The following is an 18,788-nucleotide window of genomic DNA, read 5'->3' as shown; positions in this document are numbered from 1 at the left end:
GAGACCGAGAAAGAAAAGTTGTGGACTTACTCTGCGTGGATGGTTTGCTTTTCTCTGACCAGGCATCTTTTTCAGATGAGACTTGAGCATGTAGCGAGGACAAGAGCCACGCATGTGGCCAAAATCAGAGCTGAAGTTGACACCATGCTTAGTGCCACCTAATTACAGTGTTGATGGGCTTCTATATTATATCACTGCCTATTGTTCTTGCACGATTTAATTAGGAAATGTTTCTGGTGCCTATCTTATGCTACCCATTTAGTGATGTGGTTGCAACTTTCAACCATATATACTAGACCGTGTTGGCCTTTTGCTTCAAATATGTGAAATGGAATTCCAACTTAAGTTGCTACTTCGCTCCTAGCTAGTGTGTGTTTTAGTGCCTGTGCTTGTTTGTGTATTCGTTAGTTGGATCCATACCATTACAATTGTCTACTGCTATTACAATTTGTCATATTGAAACCATATTATTACCATACCATTACAATTCTACAGCTCTTCAAAACACACCACTACTTAATCCTTCAATGTATTTTAAAAAGTTTTGGACCAAAATGCCCTCATCTTCTTCCTCCGACTCCTATCTCATTTCTCCCCCTTCCTCTCTCTCCAAGTGGAAAACGACATCATGTCCGCCGCCCATCCTCTGGCCCGGCCCCGCGCTTCCACGGCTCGCCCTCCTCCTGGCCTACCGCGCGCGTGCCACGCTTCGACACGGCTCCCGCGCGGAGACGCGCCGGCTCGGCGACCAGTCTTCTCGCGCGGGCGGCGCTCCAGCCGGCTCCGCGACCCGCGGTCCAGCTCGGCCGCCGACCTCTCGCCAAGGTGGCGCTCTGGCTCGGATGTGGACGTGGGCGTGGCGCGGATGGTGGTGAGGTTGGGCAGGGCGGCCGTGGCACCCGTGGCGAGGTGGGAGGGACGGGGGAAGGGTGTGTCACGGACATCGACCACGGCGGACCACTCGCGCGCCAGCAGGAAGACGAGCGCGTAGTCGGAGCCGCCGCGCTGCGGGGCCACATCGCCCTGGGCGCTCGGGAGCAGGAGCCACGGCACGTCGCGGGCAGCGGCGCGACACACCCGGCAAACCAGTGGAACAGGGTGACGACGGCGGTCACGTCGTCATGGGTCTTTAGGGCGAGGCGGAGAGTGGAGGTGGTCACGCTCGAGGGGAGTGGGAGACACCACTGGGAACGCGAAGAGGAGGCTGCAGCACGTGCGGCCAGGGGGTGGGGATCGGGGATGCGCGCGGGGCATGAAGGAGTGCGGCCGCGAGAGGGCAGCAACAGTCAGGCGGGAGGGGGGACCAGCACGGCGGCCGCGCGAGAGCGGGACCTCGCCTTCACGAGAGCTAGCAATCGGGAGGCCATCGAAGAGCCGGACGCTATGGAGAGAGATGAAGGGGAGGGGGATTAGAGGAAGAAAAAGACTGAGGGAATTTTGATCCAATTTTTTTCAGAAATATATCGAAGGGGTAAGCAGTGGTGTGTTTCGAAGAGTCGTAGAATTGTAATAGCACAGTTCCAATATGACAAATTGTAATGGCGGATCAGTGAATTCAGACAGGACAATTGTAATAGTATGGATGGAATTAACCCTTCTTTTTATGCTACGAGCTGTGTCACTGTACATTGCAAAGAATCTCCAATAAGAAATTATTTAATTTTAAATTCATCCTTTACAAATATTTAGATTTGAATGTGAAAATTGCATGCAAGGTTTCATCATACCCGTGCTAAGCTAAGGAAACTACATGAGTAATCGTGCGTAGAAAATCCTTTGACACACTTACATTTATGTATAAATCAGATCCCTAAGTAGCAAAGAAATTTAAGTATCCTTCATTGGTAGTCATCATTTTACAGTGTGGCATCATATTGTGCGCATTTGGCTTTTGAATCATATCGTCTTGAATCATGTGGATGTGAACCTTGTCTGAAAAAAATAAAACCTATTGAATGTGCTACATGATACTTAAAATTGTATAAACTTGTCTGATCAAGATACAGCAGTATAAATTTCTTCTTACATGACCTTCTTTGCATCTGTTGAACACTCTTTCTTTTTTTTTTTGTGGCTCTACTATATACTTGTTTTCTTTGAATAACATTATAATATCCCCTATATATGGACCTAGTATACACAGGCACCTAATGGAACAAAGAGTCAGGTTGCCTTATTAAGAAATATTGTGACATCAAGCGTCTATTATATGCTCTATCCTGTCAATTTTCATTTCATCAGGTGTTAGTTCATGATTTATGCAAGCGTTTTTTAAGGGATGACCAGGATGCTCCACCAACTGTTGCAACAAGCACCAACCGTCAGAGCATGTTGGTTTTAACTTGATACTCCTCTCATGGATCGTTTGCGCGCGCGTTAATTGTGCACGAACCTTTTCCCTCCTTTCTTGTATCAGTATGACACCGTTCAGTCTGATCACTTGTTGCAGATCGATGGGGCCTAGATCAATGATTCAGGTCTGTGCTGTGAGTCGTGACTACGGACTAACTACTCTTGGCTGCCATGCCAGGGTGCCTGTGCATCCTAGCTAGGTCCACCACAGTAGTGCCACGGTCTACCAGCAACAGTGTGCATACATGTATTAAGCCCTGAATCTATCATGTGCCAAGTCGCACTCCTTTTAATCATTCAGAAGAACCCAAGCATGAAGACACCTATCTACTCATCAGGAACTAGGAGCGATCTAAAAATGCCTTGAAATCCCGGGTCAGTTTTTGTAGTAAAATGGCCAGAGTTGGAAGATCATAGGCCAATTTCTAGTCAAGGTACTACTTGCTTTTAAAAAGCCGTACGTGGAGTTATCTTGAAGTTAAGGGTCATCTATTCTACTCGACTCGGCTGCTTTCGTTCTCTTGAGAGAGGACGTTTGATTGCTAATGAGTGCTGAGTTTGATGGGGAGAATATTATCCCATTTCTGTCTCTTGTAGAGACTTATAATTATATTGTTGGTGGAGCCCTCCCATCCTGAATTCAAGGGCACTGGGGCACCGTACCCTTAGCTACACATGCATATAATAGTACCCATTAGAAACCAAGAAAACTGTACTAAGTTCCCTAGCTGCATCCTGACATTTCAACCTACAACCATGCTTCGTCGCTATTCGAGTATTAATAGTTTTATAAGTCACGACAAGACTATTTAGGATGACAAAATCACATGCTTTTTTTTTGTAAAAAAACAGTTTCTTTCTTATCTCTAGTGACTGAACTTCAAGTCGATTTGGATTTGTGTCAGATATACGGTTCCTTATCCTTTCGCATCACTACAAGTCTTGCCACTCTTGACGTGTCTAGCGATTCCTATGCTCACAGAGCGAGCACTTGTGCCTCTCTAAGTAAGAGGGGCCATTAGCAGGTGCAGTGCATAGGACGAGGCCCCGTCCTGTTTGGTCAAGGCTTAAGACCTCGTTAGGTACGGTGGTCGCGCGCCATTATCCCCTGATGATGAGCCGAAACCCTGTTTGTTCCGTTGCTGAAACGGCAATGATTGCGCGAACAGACATGGTCGGCGGCCGTGGTTAAGCGTGGCGTGTTCGTGCGTGTCACGCAGCAGCAGCAGCAGCCTGCAGGGCTCCCGGGTCACGCTGTTGCTCTTCCTTGGCGCTTAATCCGGCCTGTTCTTGCCTTTTTTGTCGAGGAGCCCGCTTGTTAGCGAGCACTGATCAATGGAGAGGAAGGTAGTAGCTAGCTTAGCCCCCTGCTGGTCATTAACAATTCGCAAGTGGAAGACGATCGACGCTGAGGTCGTAAAGGGCGATGGCGAGTTGCCAACGTGCTAGCCCACCACACCAAATGCAGCGCAGGCAGCTAGAGAGAGGAGGAATAATCGAAGAGGAACTCGTCGTCCTTTTTTCTATTGCCGGCCTGGTCGGCCATTACGCCGCGCTCTGCAGCAGCCGCAAGCGTTGTAGGTCGGAGGAGCTAGCGCATGCCACTAGCACTTGACTCTGAGCATGGTCTCAGCAACAGTGAAGTGGTTCCTGGCGGCCGTGCAAAGGAGGGACAGCCATAGGGGTGGTAGGAAAGGCGTCGGGTGCAGGATGGAAAGCTTTTGAACTCCCTTCAGTTGGTGCAGGACTGCGGACCTTTTGTCTTCTCTTATGCCTAATCGGTGATGAGCTGATTATTGATTAGAAGGAGGCATAACAATCAGTAACCAAAATGATCTGCTAGGCTAGCTCCTCTGACCTTTGGCTCCCCGAGAAAAAGGAGCGGTTACAGGCAACTGAACTGGTGATTCCTTCCATCCCTTCTCGGGGAAATCCTTGCTGCATCATTGTTAGGTTTTTTGGGACTCCCTTTGGTTATTTGTGAGTTGCTGCTGACTGATCTGAGGTGCAGTCACATCGATTAGCAAGGAGAAGTCATGTCACGTAGGTTGCTGTTCGGTAAAGCAAGCACAAAAGGCAGTCAAAGCTGGTGCTGTTCAGGCTTCAGAGTGCCGGAAACTGAACCTCAACAACCGTGGCTACTAGAAAACCCTAGGCGCGGTGTTGCCGCACCATCTTTGAGCTAGCCATATACGGAACAATTGTAGACTGTAAAAGCATGTATGTTCACTAAAATTATGATGGATTTACGTACCATGACAATGGTTGCAATATGTAGCATAATTTTATATAGAGGTACCTATCTCAAAAGGATTCAGGTCTCCATATTATTCTTGAATTGAATATGTAGATTGAACTCTCTTTTCATCATCTTTTTTATCCTTTAAAATGGCGGTGCTTTAATGCCTAGGTCTAAGCCACATTGTTCATATAGGAGGTCAAAAGCATAGCTTGTCATTTCTGTACCGCTCTTCAGTTTCATTCTACTCAAACACATAATCAGAGAAGTTAATGGCTATAGTTAAAATAAATGAAATACATTTGAACTGTAACCATTACATATGGATGAAATAAGATGAATGCAGAACCTCTAAAGTACTTCTGAATGTCTAGTATTTGTGAGTATATCGTCAGTTTATTCTGTCAGAAATCTGAATGGTGTCACACAATACAACTTATAAAGTACTATTTCATCTTTGTTCTCTATCCTAGTGATAGTAGGAGGGCTTGACAATAAAGTACCTCTAAAGTACTATTTCATATCAGCGTTCGATAATAAAGGCATGAACTCTTGTTACTAACAAGTGCATCAGAAATGGATTTTGCACATAATAAAAGGGTAATGTAATTACACAACATTTGTTTTGGATGAGCATTGAAGATGCAGTACCATGTTAAGCTCGACAGGCAATATTTCTCACTAGTTACCATATGATTCTGCCTTTTCTAACATCAAACGTATTATATTATCGCACACAATTAGGAATATGCATTCGAGCCTACAACTGACTCAACACCTATATAGCTGATATACATGTTCTTTGGCTTTTACCTACAAGAATCGTCATCGGCCTCCTCATTGATCTCCCTGCAAGCTGGGACTCCAGGACAACATTGTTCTACTTTCGCCGTGATCATCATCAAGTATTTATTAGACAACCCAAGCAAGACAAATAGTCAAGCTTTTTAATGTTTCATTTGCAATCAAAGAAAAAGCAGTGCATTCACTATTTATAATATTAAGCTGCGTCAACAATCTCCATGTGTAGTTATAGGAAGCATAATATAGCGACAACATGGATCTTGTAAATTATTAGAATTGGCTATTTATAAATATGTAGTTCAACCTGAAAAGTTACACAGCTCCAATAAGAGTTGTCTGCACTACTAAATTGCATCCCTTGCAATTTAATTTAATCTCACTAGTCTGACAACCAATTTGTACATTTATTGTTCAGATAATTTAATCAAACAATCTAATTTTGTCTTATTTTTTGTCAACTTCAAAATTGATATCATACATGTTTCAGATTTTTTTTCTCCCTAATATTCAATCAGAACACATGTTACTCAATAAATATTTACTGGATTACAAACATATAAAGATCAGAAGACATGCCACTTAGTAAATACTTTATTTAGCATTGTATGAATAGAACTACAATTCAATACTTCACACATGGCAGATACATTTCACCCTTGATCTAATAACTATAAAAATGTAAATGCTTCTATCAAACCATAAATACTGAAACCTCACATTTCAACAGTCGACACTGTAAAGGGCACATCAAAATTTCAGAGATCAAAATGTTTCATCAGTTTTGGCTGAGAGGCCGGAGAGTGTCCAGATGTGAGAGACATACCATAATTAAGGTTTTCATGAACCATGGGCAAGGCATTTGGTCGAGCAACTTATGGGTCCACAACGGGTATCGTCCCTACAGCCTGCACGAGGAGCTACAACATGTGTGACGCTGCCTGCCTGCTCGTTTTAGTATCTGCTGTCCGCGTTGATACACACGCCGATCATGGCGATGCAACTTGTGCGGCCGTACCCGTACATCGTTGTTGCCGGCGCTCGCGTCCACACTCCGGTGAGTGTGCGACCGTTCAGGTTGAGAGGAGACACTGGTAAATCGCTAGAGCCATGTCAGGACTCACGGTCCTCATCACTGTCGTGGATGCCAAGATCGTGGACTCGGCCGGAACAAGATCGTGGACTCGGCCGGAACAGGAAGCCGGAGCTCTTTGTCACATAGGGTCTGCCCAGCTGTGCTCTCTTCTCAAGCCCATGGTCCCTTCCTCCGGCTACACGGTTACTATTGAGCTAGTTCTCATCGCCGCCGCCGCCGCATTCGCCGATACAATGCAGCGAGCTTGACGATTTGTGCCATCCCCGGGCAGGCGCAGCGGTGGTCTCTCCTTCAGCCCCAGCAGCCGGATGAGGCATAGGTGAGTGACACAATATGTCGCGACTCGCGAGGGGAGGAGGGGCGGTGGGGGGAAGAATGACCTCGCGCAGCTACGTGCTGGCCGCCCACGACGGGAACGCGAAGCGTCGAGAGGGCGCGAGGTCACGCGACTCTTTGTCTTCACTGTAGATGGAAGATCAAACAGTCAAGAATTTCACGCGACGTGGCCCAATCCCTGGCCAGGGTTTGGACCCAGGTTTCGTGTTAAGGAGATTCTGGCCCTGATGTGCTATGCTAGTGGGCTAGTGGCTATGCCTAATTGCCTTTTTTTTCCTTTTTTGAGAGGTATGCCTAATTGCCTATGGAGTGCTGTTCGTGTCGGCTCATCAGGCCGTCTTGACGGCCACACAGCCCAAATCCGGCTCGATGGGCTAAAGGTGCGGCGAGGGAGAGAGTATTTTTTTAAAAAAGGATAAAAAAATTAAATTCGAAAAAGGGGTGCCGATTCGCAAATTTTCGGAAAATGGGTACCTCCCGCCTGATCAACAGGCGGGAGGCGTGGGGCCGGGAACCTCCCGCCCATCCAACGGGCGGGAGGTTCCAAAACTTTTTCCAGGCCCCTCCTGAGGGTCTCTTCGCGAATAAAAAACTTTTCTTATTTGTGAAGAGGCCCCTAATGCGGCTGCGGGGGCGTCCCGCCCGTTGGATGGGCGGGAGGTTCGGCCCTACAGTGCGGAGGGGCATCCCGCCTGTTGGGCGGGCGGGAGGTCCCCCCCCCGCGCGCGCGCTATATAAGCCCGCAGTGGCCCCTAAATTCTCATTTTATTCAGCAAAATCAGGAAAAAAAGAAAGGGAGGAGAGGAAGAGAGAAGAGGAAGCGGCGAAGCTCTGTTCACACGTCGGTTTGGAGGTATATTCTTATTCTAGACGTATACTTATTTGAAAATAACTATAATTTAGGAAATATTTCTTAGGGTAGTTATATTTTCAATTGTTTTTAGTATAATTTGTATTCTGAATAGTTTAGAATGTGAAAAATATAATCTGGGAATTGCTGAAACTTAGGATCGTTGTGTATTAATATGTAATATAACTAGTTTATTAATGATTGACAGGAGCTCAAGTTTGAGGTAGCTCCCAAAGACAGAGCACGACGTGGCATGAGACGTCACACTCCTGTAAAGGAGTGCATCCTCAAGTTTGATGGTAATTGTTGTTGCTCATGCATGAGGCCAAAGTTGCTGCACATACCTTGTTCTCATGTAATGGCTGCTTGTGCGGATATTGGACATTCTGTCGATATATATGTTTCTCATTACTTCAGAAAGGAGACAATTGTCAGCACCTGGCAGTATGAGATCTATGGGTTCCGTATAGTTGGATCGTTCACTGAGACAACGAATCCTGTGATCTATATTCCAGACCCGACAACAGCTCGGGTTAAGAGAGGACGCCGTCAGACACGGCATATTCGTAATGACATGGATAAGTCAGAGCTCCGTCCGAGGATACAGCACTGCAGTGCATGTAACCAGAGTGGACACACGTATAAACGTTGCCCAAACAATGATGCTGGGTCTAGTTCTGCTGAAGCTGACCCTATAGGTGATGTTACAGATGGAAGACCTCCGGTTGCATCAAGGAGTAGGAGACGTCGCCGATCGTGTGCTACTGCGACATCAGGCATCGTTTAGTTGTAATTTTATTTGAACGTTGTTTACTCATGTGTAATATTTGCCGCGTTGAGTTTGTATCAGATCTGGATGTGTATTTGTAATTTTAACAGACCATTATGTGTATTTGTAATATTTGCCGCATTGACTTTTAACATATCATTATGTGTGTTTGTAATTGTAGCTGTGACTTGGCATTTGTATATTTAAACTATTTTTTATCATACTATTTTATTTTTAATGGCTCGATGTATCGTACTATCGTAATATTTGGATTCTACGTTGCAAAACGTTATCGCTTAACCATCTTCATACGAATTTTAGATACCGTAACCTTCTTCGTAAAATTGAACTAAATTTTTTTATGTATACAAAAGAGTATGGCGAATAAATCTTGTATTTGAAAAAATATGAATTTTAAATAGTTTGTAAAACATAAATTCCAACAAAAAATAAGAAGGTGGGCACCTCCAACCCGTTGGGCGGGCGGCATGCCTCCTCAGGGGTCTCTTCGCAAATAAGAAACTTTTCTTATTCGCAAATAAGAGACCCTCGGGAGGGGGCTGGAAAAAGTTTTGGAACCCCCGCCCGTTGGATGGGCGGGAGGTCCCCGGCTCCACGCCTCCCGCCCGTTGATCGGGCGGAAGGTACTCATTTTCCGAAAATTTGCGAATCGGTACTTTTTTTCGAATTTAATTTTTTATTTTTTAAAAAAAAAGTCGTGAGGGAGGCAGGCGGAGTCATGGGCTTCATTCTCCGCGGAGGTAATTCGTGGGTTCCCTCAAATTCATGGGCTCCAAACTTTTTCTGGGCTGCTGACCGAAGCGCATTTTGACTTTTTTCCCTGGGTTCCGCAGCTTCGGCAGTGTCGGCCCTTGCCACCTGGAGAAGTGTCAACGACACACACAGTATATCGAACGAGCAGGTTCGCTCGTCGGAACCTTCTAGAAACATGACCGCGTGTCCTTCTTCTATCCGAAGTGTACGTGTCGACCCACGCTCGGCTCTGCTCTTCGGGAAGGCGCACACATCACCATACGGCGATTGGCGAAGCTGTCCATGTCAAATCCGGAACCGGGAGCAGAATGATTCACGAGGCACTACCTGAAATCTGATGCTTCTTATGGCAAAGGCGCCCTCGAATAACCTTTGACGAATTACCCGATAAATTACAAACAAGACAGCTCAGGAAAATGTGAACTTGCAAAAAAATTTTTTTGGTGCCGGTACGCACCCCACGAAAAACATGAGCGACTGGGCACCGGTTCAACGAACGCGCCGCGCTGACCGCTGCCGTTTATCGAGCAGCCGGAATTAGCAAGCCTCTCGACGCATCGACGAGGAGCGCAACTCGCCAACCATCACCAATTAAGTAATCTACCAATCAATCAGGGTCGATTCACGACGGGCGATCGGTCACCGGAGAACAGGTCAGCGGCCCCGCCGGAGCCGGTCAGGGGCCGCGATGGCAACCGCGCGGAAAAGGACGAGCGGCCGGCCGCCCGGCCGGCCGATGCCGCGGGTCACGAGCGGAGGGGGAAGGAAGGCGGGTGCCGCGCGTCTCCACCGCGGTCGGACCATGTGGCGCCTCGCCGTCTCCACGACAGCGACCGCCGGCGCGTGACACGGCGCCAGGCGAGCGGGCGGGGCCCCGGCCGACCGCGGCGCGGTGATGCGACTCCATCATCGAGCGGGTGGGGCCCGCCGGGCGCATGATTCCGCGGCGAAGAGAGGGCCTGATTGCTTCTCGACCTCCTCCGGGGGGAAGTTTAACGAGGAAGAAGAAGAAATACGGGATCGGGGCTGAGAAAATTATGAGCTTGAATGATTGAGGCAATCATGATGCTGGCGTTTTGTTTTTCTGTACGAAAATCGGAGAGAGAAATGTATAATAGTTTTGCACAAAGTTTGCGTGTGACAGGTACATACACCCAATCCATTTTGTTCATCGCTTTGCTCTCAACCACCACTGCGGCATCACCACCCCCATTATTACACTATTCTTTGTCCACCTCTTTTCCTCCATTTTTCTTCCATTGAAAATCGTAAAAAAAAGGAGATTAAAAATCAAACGCTTTGAAGAACAGCATAATAATAACACCAAAGGCCTTCCATTTCCGTGGAATCGTGGATGTGTGTTTCCTCTTCTTCCCCTTTGTTTTTCTTGCTTGCTTGCTTTGTCCTCTGGATGGAGGAATTTTGACTCCGTCGTCGATCAGAACCTAACGATCTTGGCGGCGCGAACCACCGGGTTCTCCCGGGCGATGGCGTCCCTGGCGGCGCCCTTGTAGTCGTAGCTGCAGCCGTGCCGGTCCGAGTACCGGTGCGCGCCGCAGAACAGCTCGCCGCACCGGCACCGGAACCCCGTCAGCCCCACCCGCTTCCGGCAGCTCGAGCACCGGTTCGCCGACGTCCTCGCCGACGCCTTCGCCGCCTCCGGAGCCGGGGCCGCGTCGGCCGGAGAGGCCAGCTCCACCGGCGCCGCGTCCGCCGGCGCCGGTCTCGGCTGAGGCGCCGCGGCCGGCGCGGGAGCCGAGGAGGACGAGGAGGTCGGCGACGACATCGACGCCGTGGCCGCCGAGAAGCAGCTCTGGCAGAGGTTCTGCGTGGCCGGGTTCCCCGGGAAGCCGCAGTTGTTGGCGCAGAGCGTGATCTCCGGCGCCCGGAGCTCCGTGGGTTCCTCCTTCTTGTCGCGCTGCGCCATGCCGCCGCCCGTGCACCTGGTGGAAGGAACCGCGCCTGCTGCCCTCGGTGCCTGCGCCGTGGCGCGACCCGGAGGCTTTGCTTCTCGGAGGGAGGGTGGGGGTGAGGAGAGGCAGGGAGGCGGGGATGAGCTCGCGAATCGGGATCGGGGAGGGCGCGGTTGTGATCGGCGAGGAGCGAGGAATGGACGAGAGGCGCCCCGGCCTTTTTATCGGGGGAGGGGAGGGAGGGGAGACGGGGACGCGTCGTCGTCCCCTTCCGCGGACGCGCAAGCGCAGCGGGCAAAGGCAACAGCGACCCCTCGCCCCGCCCGCCCGTGTTATTTCCGGCCGCGGCCTCGCTGGCGCGGCGGCGAATTACCGGCGCTGCCCCCGCCACCCGCCTGCCCCCGTTCCGGGCTCGGCCACCTGGCGGGACCCAGGCCGCTGGGCTCGCGCCCGCCCGGGAACGGCAAGGGAACGTGAACAACATGGCCGCACGCGGGCGTGGCGCGCCGCGGGCCACGGCTGGGTTCGGGGGCGGTAGGCTTGCTGGAGCCGGGCGGCCGGCGCACGGGTGGGAGCCGAGAGGGGTAGGATGGTCCCAGTTGCGCGCGAGTTTTTTTTAGGACGCGGTCGCACGGACGGACGGGGCGTGTGCTTGTTGGTTTGGTCCGTCCCGACGAACCCGGCCGTGTGCGGGCGGGGTGGGGGTGCGAGCTGGGACCGGACCGCGGGGCAAGTAGCCGCCCGGGCTGACCGATCAAGGGAGACGCGGACGCGGACGCGCAACCGAGGGGAACGAAAGCGAAACAGGCCAGACCCAACCCTCGGCGCGCGCGCGGCTGGCTGTCGCAGGATTGGCGTACGGCGGACGGCCGCGGGAGCTTGGAAGCCGTCGGCGGCGTCTCGCGTCGACCGGGCCGCACGTTCGGCTCAACTCAATCCTCCCCGACGAATCGATAAAACTAATCCAGCCCAAACTAGCCGCGCGTGGCGTCGCTTTCGGGCGCTGAGCTGTCCGGATTAGCATGGGCATTCCTCTCTCTCTTTTTTTTTTCTCCTCCCCTGATCTCTCGCCCTGTCCACATCGTGCGCGTCTACATGCCTGCCGCCCCTCTGACGGACTGACACTAGCGCCAAGGCCAAGTTGCTGAGGGATGGGCGAGGGAGAGTACTACGAGCGAGGGATGATGACCAGATTTGCATGTCGACATGGGGAACTCGTGGCCCCGCCCGGCCTGCGGCAATTTTCTCTCCTGCGCCGTGCACGACGCCATGATGTGCAGCTCCCACCTCCCAGAGCGTGGGCGCCAATTCGAACGGAAAACAAAAAGATCGCGGTTCCATCAGCGCGAGCAAGGCGCGGGTTCCATCGGACTATCGGAAGTGAACTAGGATGGCCAATCGGGGACGGGCACGCGCGCCCGAGAGCGACCGCCGATTGGGATAGGCGGATTCGCCGTCTCGCCGGGGAGACGACGCCACGGCGCGAAGGATAGCGCGCAGCTTTCCCCCAGCTCCCGTCGCTGGCTCCCTGCTGCAGTGACCCAGTCACACAACTGGCCACTCCCCACCAGCACCATCCCTGAAGAACAGAAGGCCTGAACTGAACACAGGGTGCCCCAACTTTGTTTATTACGCGAGGAAAGCATGGCCGTAATCGGAAGCACGCGCGAGGCGGCCCAGCTGCTAACCAGCGGAGATTGGAGGAATCGCGATCGCACGGCTAATAACCTCGTGCGCTGCCGGCTTCGGACCCGTCGGCCGGCGGCGTGCAGGGTCCAGCAGCCCGCTTTCCGAGCTGCGAAGGCGCACCAGAAAACGCATGGCCCCGGCGGTCCACGGCTCGAAAGGGCGGGGGCCCGAGCACGGCAGCTCCGGTGGCCTAGGGAGCTAGCTGGATAGGCTGCCTTTCCCGAGGGCCGTCCCTATCGGCGAACAATCCTCAGCTCGGGAGGAGGATGAGGAGAGCCAAGAAGGCCATATCCGGCGAGATATTATCCGGATCGGGGGCGGTGCACGCATCGGCAAGTTGCGCTTGCGCATGCCAACAGCAGCAGATCAGGCGGATCCACTCAAAGGAAACGCATCGGGCAGATGGTTTTGGGCCGGCGGATAGCGGAGAGCTATCTCGGATGCCTGGAATCACGAACTGCAGTGCCGACGGCGACAGCTAGTGCTGATTTTCTTTCACGCAGATGCTCGGCGCGCCCGCGTTACTTTTGGGTACGGGGTGTAGATCAGGCCCGGAGCCCATGGCACAGGAAGTGGCTGGATCGTCGCCGCTGGCCACGTAATTTTGCTTCGGGCCAGCAGGGCCGCAGTTCGGATCGTTTTTCCCAGGTGCTGAATAGTAATAGTACTTCTACTTTTGCCATCCTTTACGCTTACAATTTTTGTATTGAAGTTCGTATTTCTGCTACACAAATCGTGCAGGCAATTACTGCTGGAGACTTCAGCTTGACTGCTTCCGCAAGGGATATTGCCGACACAAACTTTTGACGTACAGCGAGCGCCGTATGCAAGACATACCGCTGAAGGATTTGGAGCACAGAGCACTGAAGAATGACGCATCCAGAAAGGAACCACGTCAGGGTGAGATGCTAGTGGAGTATACTAGGCTTGGCAGTTCAACTAAGATATTGCAGATCGCTGTCAAGATGAAGAATGAACAACAACTAGGGTTGTAAAAGAGAAGATCAGAAGCAGAAAGTAATTGTGTTGGATATATTTTGATTGGGTTGATTCAATCGACCTATACACCTCAGGTGTATATAAGGCGGTTCTATTGCAGCAAAAGCTCTTCTGGTATGACTACGACTTTATAGGAAGATGAACATGATCTTCCCAGCCTGTATGGCGGTACCTGCAAGCACTATCTTGGAGTCAAGCTGGTTCTCAAGTACCTAAAATTCCTTGCTGATTCCCCCCCAAATTCCCGTCCCCAACCTTGCTGGTTCCTGACACAAATATTTCGAACAGCGAATTTGGCCATTTCCATTTCTTTACGGTACTGTACATATCACGAAGCCTGCACGCGATGGCAACAACCGCCCTAGATCCCTGCCCATTGCTGCCCTTTCACCTTGGCTCGTGAGTCGCGTCCTGCTCCGCCGCAAGGTCCGCGCATATCCTCTCCACGACCTCCCTCCCCCTGTCCGCGTTCCTCGTGAACCTCTCCGCGCAGCGCCGCTCCACGAGCTCGGCCACCCGGGCCGCCACGGCGGCCAGCGGCGCGCAGCGGATGGTCGTCTCCTGCCGGAACAGCGTCCACTCGTCGGGCCGCTCCGGGTGGGGCGCGTAGCTGCAGCGCTCCTCGACGTCCACGAGGCCCCGGAGCGTGGCGTTGCGGGACGCCACCCGCATGTCCCGCGCGGGCGCGTCGACGTCCGTGCGCTCGACGCAGAGCACCACCACGTCGCCGCCGGCTCCGGCGGACGGCGCCGGCGCGAGGAGGCCGCGGAGGAGGAGCGGGAGCGGCGGGGTCCGGCCCGCGATGGCGCGCACGGCGCGGAGGCGGCCGGAGCGGCGGTCCACGTCGCGGGACAGCGTGTGGACGTCGAGGATGTGGGCGAGCGCCCCGGAGGCGGCGCGCGCGGCCGGGTCCGTGAACTTGCGCCACGCCGCCGCAGTGACGCGGTGCCAGGGGTGGCGGTACACGTGCTCCTGCGTGTAGGAGACCACCATGGCGCCCGTACGTGCGTGTCCACGCGCGCCGCGGCCAGACCGGAGGGGGGAGGGAAGGCGCGGACGTGCGGTTCTCGGTGAGCCAGCGAGAGCGGTGGCGTAGAGACTAGAGAGCCGTGGAGGAGGCCAGGAGGTGGGAGCGATAGCTGCTGCGATAAATGGAAGCGAAGACCTTGGAGTTGGAGTGAGGTAGCGTCAGCGAGGGCGTGTGTCCGGACTCCGGAAGCGGAGAAGAGGACAGGAATATTCGCGTCGCGCGGGGAATTAAAAACCTGACTCGCCGCGCTTGTGTTTTTTTTTTAAAAAAAGTGCTTTGCTGTCGATCCCCCTGGTGATCTAAACAAAAAAAAAGTAACTGAACATCAAAGAAGTTCGTGATCTTATTCGTATAGTGCAATGTTACTGCCGTCGAGACGGAGCAGTGGCTTGACAAGATTTTTTACTGACATCAAAGAAGAGCGAGGGCTAGAAGAGGGTGTGGCCGTCGTCGTAGGAGACGTGGCACCCGCGCTGGCACGGCGGCGCGTCCTCGTCGCGCTCCTGGCAGCAGCTCCAGCGCTTCTTCCAGTTGGCGCGGCCGGTGTTGGGGCGGCTCTCCTCGTCGTTCCAGCGGTAGACGATGACCCCGCTCCTGTCGCTCCATTCGCCGTCGATCCCCTGGTGCGGCGGCGACAGCGAGAACAGCCCCTTCTCGCCTGCGATGGAGCAGGAGTGATACGTACGATTACTCGACGCAGTTATATTTTTTAAAACCGCACCACTGTATTTCTTGCGATAAAATTATTAAAATAAGATCACACCTGAATAACTTTTTTATGAAATATTTTTTACGCGAAATAACAAAATAATCTTGTATGATAGTTATGTGATGGTTTGAGCGCCAGTAAAGTCATAATATTTCTGTTGCATTGCCATGGCAGCGCACGGCACGCTCGGACAAATGAACGACGGGCCCACGACACTGAGGCGGCATGGTATGGCTTTGCGTGGGTCTCCACCACACTAGCCCAAGAAGATATTTTGCAAGCCCGGCAAAATGTGGCAACAGTGTAATAAAAGAAAAGAAGCAAAATGTAGCAACAAGTACGGCGGAGGAGCCTACGGGGTACCTGTGACGTGGCCGTGGAAGGCGCAGGCGGTCGGGTGGTTCTCCTCGTCCCGGTACAGGCCGCCGCACCTCAGGCACCGCTTGGTGTGCTCCTCCGTCGGCATCGCCGCGGGGGCCGGGCCGACGCCGGAAGAAGTCGCTCGGACTCGCGCGCGCACTGGCCGTCGTGCGGCCGCAGCTGTGCGAGTGCGATGAGGAGGGCGGGCACACGGCGGCGGCGGCGGCAGCTTGGGCGCTAGCGGCGAGTAGGTCCGGGCCGGTGCGAGCGGAGAGGAAGCCATGGTGTCGTGGGAGGAGGAGGATGGACGACGAATGAATGGCCGGCCGTCGTCCGCCGACTCCGCCGCATCTTCCAGAGAGTGGTTGCCGAGGCCACATCTCGAAGATATTGGAAACGTTATATATGGGCTCCTGGGCCTGTTAATTAGCATCTAGCACGCCAAGAATAAAGGCCTGAATGCTAGCCCAGCAAGGTCGGTCCACAAAATAATGAAGCTGGATGTGCGTTATTAGCCCAGGAAGGCCGAAATAGGCATTTGGAAGGCCCAGATCTTCCTTTCCAGCCTTTTCTGTTGAGTAAATTTCAACGGACATGACTTCCGGAATCCCGTTTGCTTTAGATAGGCAGCCCCCAAGGCGCTTCCAGTTACTTCCCTTTCATTCCCTCGCTACAGGATAGAGCGGTGGTGGAAGGTGAAAGCTCGGCTCCGGCCTGATTCCGGCGCTTCCCCCTCGCCTCCGGTGGCCTCGTCGGCGCCGGAGGATCTACCGGATATTTGTATATATTTAGCTCTAGATATCTAGTTTAGGATCCAAATAATCCCTTCTATGAAGGTTCGGCATGGTGAGGTAGGGTTCTTCCTCGTCGGCGTTGGCGTCTGCTGCGACGACGGCGAGGTAAAGCTTTTGTTCCTCCTTTTTATCTCTGGTAATTGTGCGGAAGGTTGCGTCGTCTTGGCGGCTGGCGAGTACCTTTCAAGCGATACGGACGGCGGCGATGGAAGGTGTGTTTTCTACCAACGTGTGAAATCGGGTTGGTTTCTTCTTCCCACCTCTTCTGGTAGTTTACTTCCCCTCGGGGTAACTCGACGTTTGGCGAGCCGGAGTCGTCGGTGCTCGAGGCGCTAGATCTCTTGCTCTCCGGCGATATGATGGCCACCGGCCATCTTGCTCAGCCTGTTCGTTCAATGGCTACAAGGCGAGTTGGCTTCATGCGATGGCTCCAATCGTCGGCCACGAGGATGACCAGGAGAATCTTGCAACAACCTGGATGTAATTTGTTTCTTTTTCAGAGTTGTCTTTGTAAGATGGGATGTAAACTATCAGCTTTTTACGTGAATGATAAACCCGGTTTCTAAAAAAAAAAAGAGAGTAAATTTCACCGGCGGTCCTTAAACTTGTCATGAGTTCTCGTTCCAATCTTAGCCGGTACTCTTAAAATGCATATAATAGTCCTTATCCCGCACTCTCATCCGATCCTGATACTTTTAAAATGCACGTAACGGTTCTTAAATTTATTCCACGCTCTTATCCCTATCCTTAAACTTTTATACATTCTCATCTAGCTTAGGTCCATATGCTTCTAAAACGCATTATTTATTTAGAATTTTATTATTATTTCAATCTTGTTTGAATTTCAAATAAAGTTCGATTCCCCCTCAAGTGGATCCAATTTTATGGATAATTTTTTTGTGATTTTCTTAGGAGTTTTTAGAGAAAAAGATAAATGATTTAAGCATTCTTTTTAATTCCTAAAATAAAATTAACTATTAAATAAATGTGTTAAAATAACTACTCTAAAAATCAATAAATATTGTATCAAGGTGATTGCCTCATTAATTTTTTATGGATTTTAAGTGAGATTAGAACTTGATTTGAAATCCTAAATGTTTGAAATAATCCAAAAATTATATTTTGAGAGTACAGGATCGGGATAAGAACTCGGAACCAGTTTAAGGACGGGGATGAGAACACGTAATAAGTCTAAAGATTTATTATGTATATTTTACGAGTACTGGAACTGGATTGAGAACTCGGGACAAGTTTAAAGATCGCCGGTGAAATTTACTCTTTTGTGTTCTTATCTTGGTCTCCCTTCTCCAGTTCTCCTGTTATTGTACAGTCACCTCTCACCTGGTCTCAACATTTACGGCCATACATCCAAGGGACCTTTACGTAACCCTTCTTTCGCTTCTATAGTCTCGACCGTTCCGCGCGCAGCTCGGTAAATCGGGGGAACTGACAGTGCTATGCAATCGCTGCACTTTTAAGTTTTAACAAAGACGGTGTCTGGATGGGCAGCGTAGATAACTGAATTCTGTTCTGCGCCAAACTAAGTGCTACACTAACTGGATTACCTGTCAGTTGAACTGGTACTTTGTTTGATTACTTTTGAGAAGGAAAATTACTTTCAACAAAGCTTCAATATAGTCCGCGCTGATATTTTTCTTCTATATAAAAATAAAAAGAAGTGAGATTTGGGATTTGCTGGCCTGCAGCTAGAGTGTACTTTGGGCGCACCGGCGTATCCATCTTTCCACGGCAAAGGCTGAAGAAAGACCTGAAGTTGCGTGGGCAGTGACGGGACGTTACATAGCAGGCCGGGCAAAGTAACTTGCATTCAGGTAAACAGATATCTGACGGGCTGAAAAAGGATGCAAGGCCGCGAGCTGCGCTACGGCCGGCTCCGCGGAGCGGACGACTGGCCTGGCCGAGAGACGGGCCAGAGCAGGAGCTGGGTGGAGGAAACTGGAAAGAGTGCAGCCTCCGGCACGCTGCCGGCCTGACTCGCTCTCCTGTCTGTCCGCCCGGCGTTCCCAGATGAACTCGCTTCAGGTCGGGCATTACGAGTTCGCTCCAATGTTCTTCT

The 18,788-nt window shown here is 51.5% G+C and overlaps 3 protein-coding genes across 3 annotated transcripts; all 3 read right to left on the bottom strand.

The window, feature by feature from the left end:
* Window positions 1-10,311: 10,311 nt before the first annotated feature.
* Window positions 10,312-11,346, bottom strand: LOC112880345 (zinc finger A20 and AN1 domain-containing stress-associated protein 1). The gene has a single exon (XM_025944915.1). The coding sequence runs from the start codon at window positions 11,142-11,144 to the stop codon at window positions 10,656-10,658; it is 489 nt and encodes a 162-aa protein (XP_025800700.1). The 5' UTR covers window positions 11,145-11,346; the 3' UTR covers window positions 10,312-10,655.
* Window positions 11,347-13,826: 2,480 nt separating this feature from the next.
* On the bottom strand, window positions 13,827-15,030 carry LOC112880344 (PRELI domain containing protein 3A-like). Its single transcript, XM_025944914.1, has one exon. The coding sequence runs from the start codon at window positions 14,809-14,811 to the stop codon at window positions 14,206-14,208; it is 606 nt and encodes a 201-aa protein (XP_025800699.1). The 5' UTR covers window positions 14,812-15,030; the 3' UTR covers window positions 13,827-14,205.
* A 137-nt stretch (window positions 15,031-15,167) lies between these two features.
* On the bottom strand, window positions 15,168-16,288 carry LOC112880343. Its single transcript, XM_025944913.1, has 2 exons — window positions 15,921-16,288; window positions 15,168-15,506 (listed from the first exon to the last, which is right to left on the bottom strand). Exons 1-2 carry the CDS (start codon window positions 16,198-16,200, stop codon window positions 15,277-15,279), a joined length of 510 nt encoding a protein of 169 aa, XP_025800698.1. The 5' UTR covers window positions 16,201-16,288; the 3' UTR covers window positions 15,168-15,276.
* Between the last annotated feature and the right edge of the window lie 2,500 nt (window positions 16,289-18,788).

The sequence above is a fragment of the Panicum hallii genome, chromosome 2 (assembly GCF_002211085.1).
Source record: "Panicum hallii strain FIL2 chromosome 2, PHallii_v3.1, whole genome shotgun sequence".
NCBI classification, from domain to species: Eukaryota; Viridiplantae; Streptophyta; class Magnoliopsida; order Poales; family Poaceae; genus Panicum; species Panicum hallii.
This window is presented reverse-complemented; position numbering and strand designations above follow the sequence as displayed.

Coding starts and splice junctions, on each gene's coding strand:
- LOC112880345 (XM_025944915.1), bottom strand. CDS start 11,144: ATGGCGCAGCGCGACAAGAAGGAGGAACCCACGGAGCTCCGGGCGCCG.
- LOC112880344 (XM_025944914.1), bottom strand. CDS start 14,811: ATGGTGGTCTCCTACACGCAGGAGCACGTGTACCGCCACCCCTGGCAC.
- LOC112880343 (XM_025944913.1), bottom strand. CDS start 16,200: ATGGCTTCCTCTCCGCTCGCACCGGCCCGGACCTACTCGCCGCTAGCG. Junction 15,507..15,920: donor CTTCCACGGCCACGTCACAG/GTACCCCGTAGG, acceptor GCTCCATCGCAG/GCGAGAAGGGGCTGTTCTCG.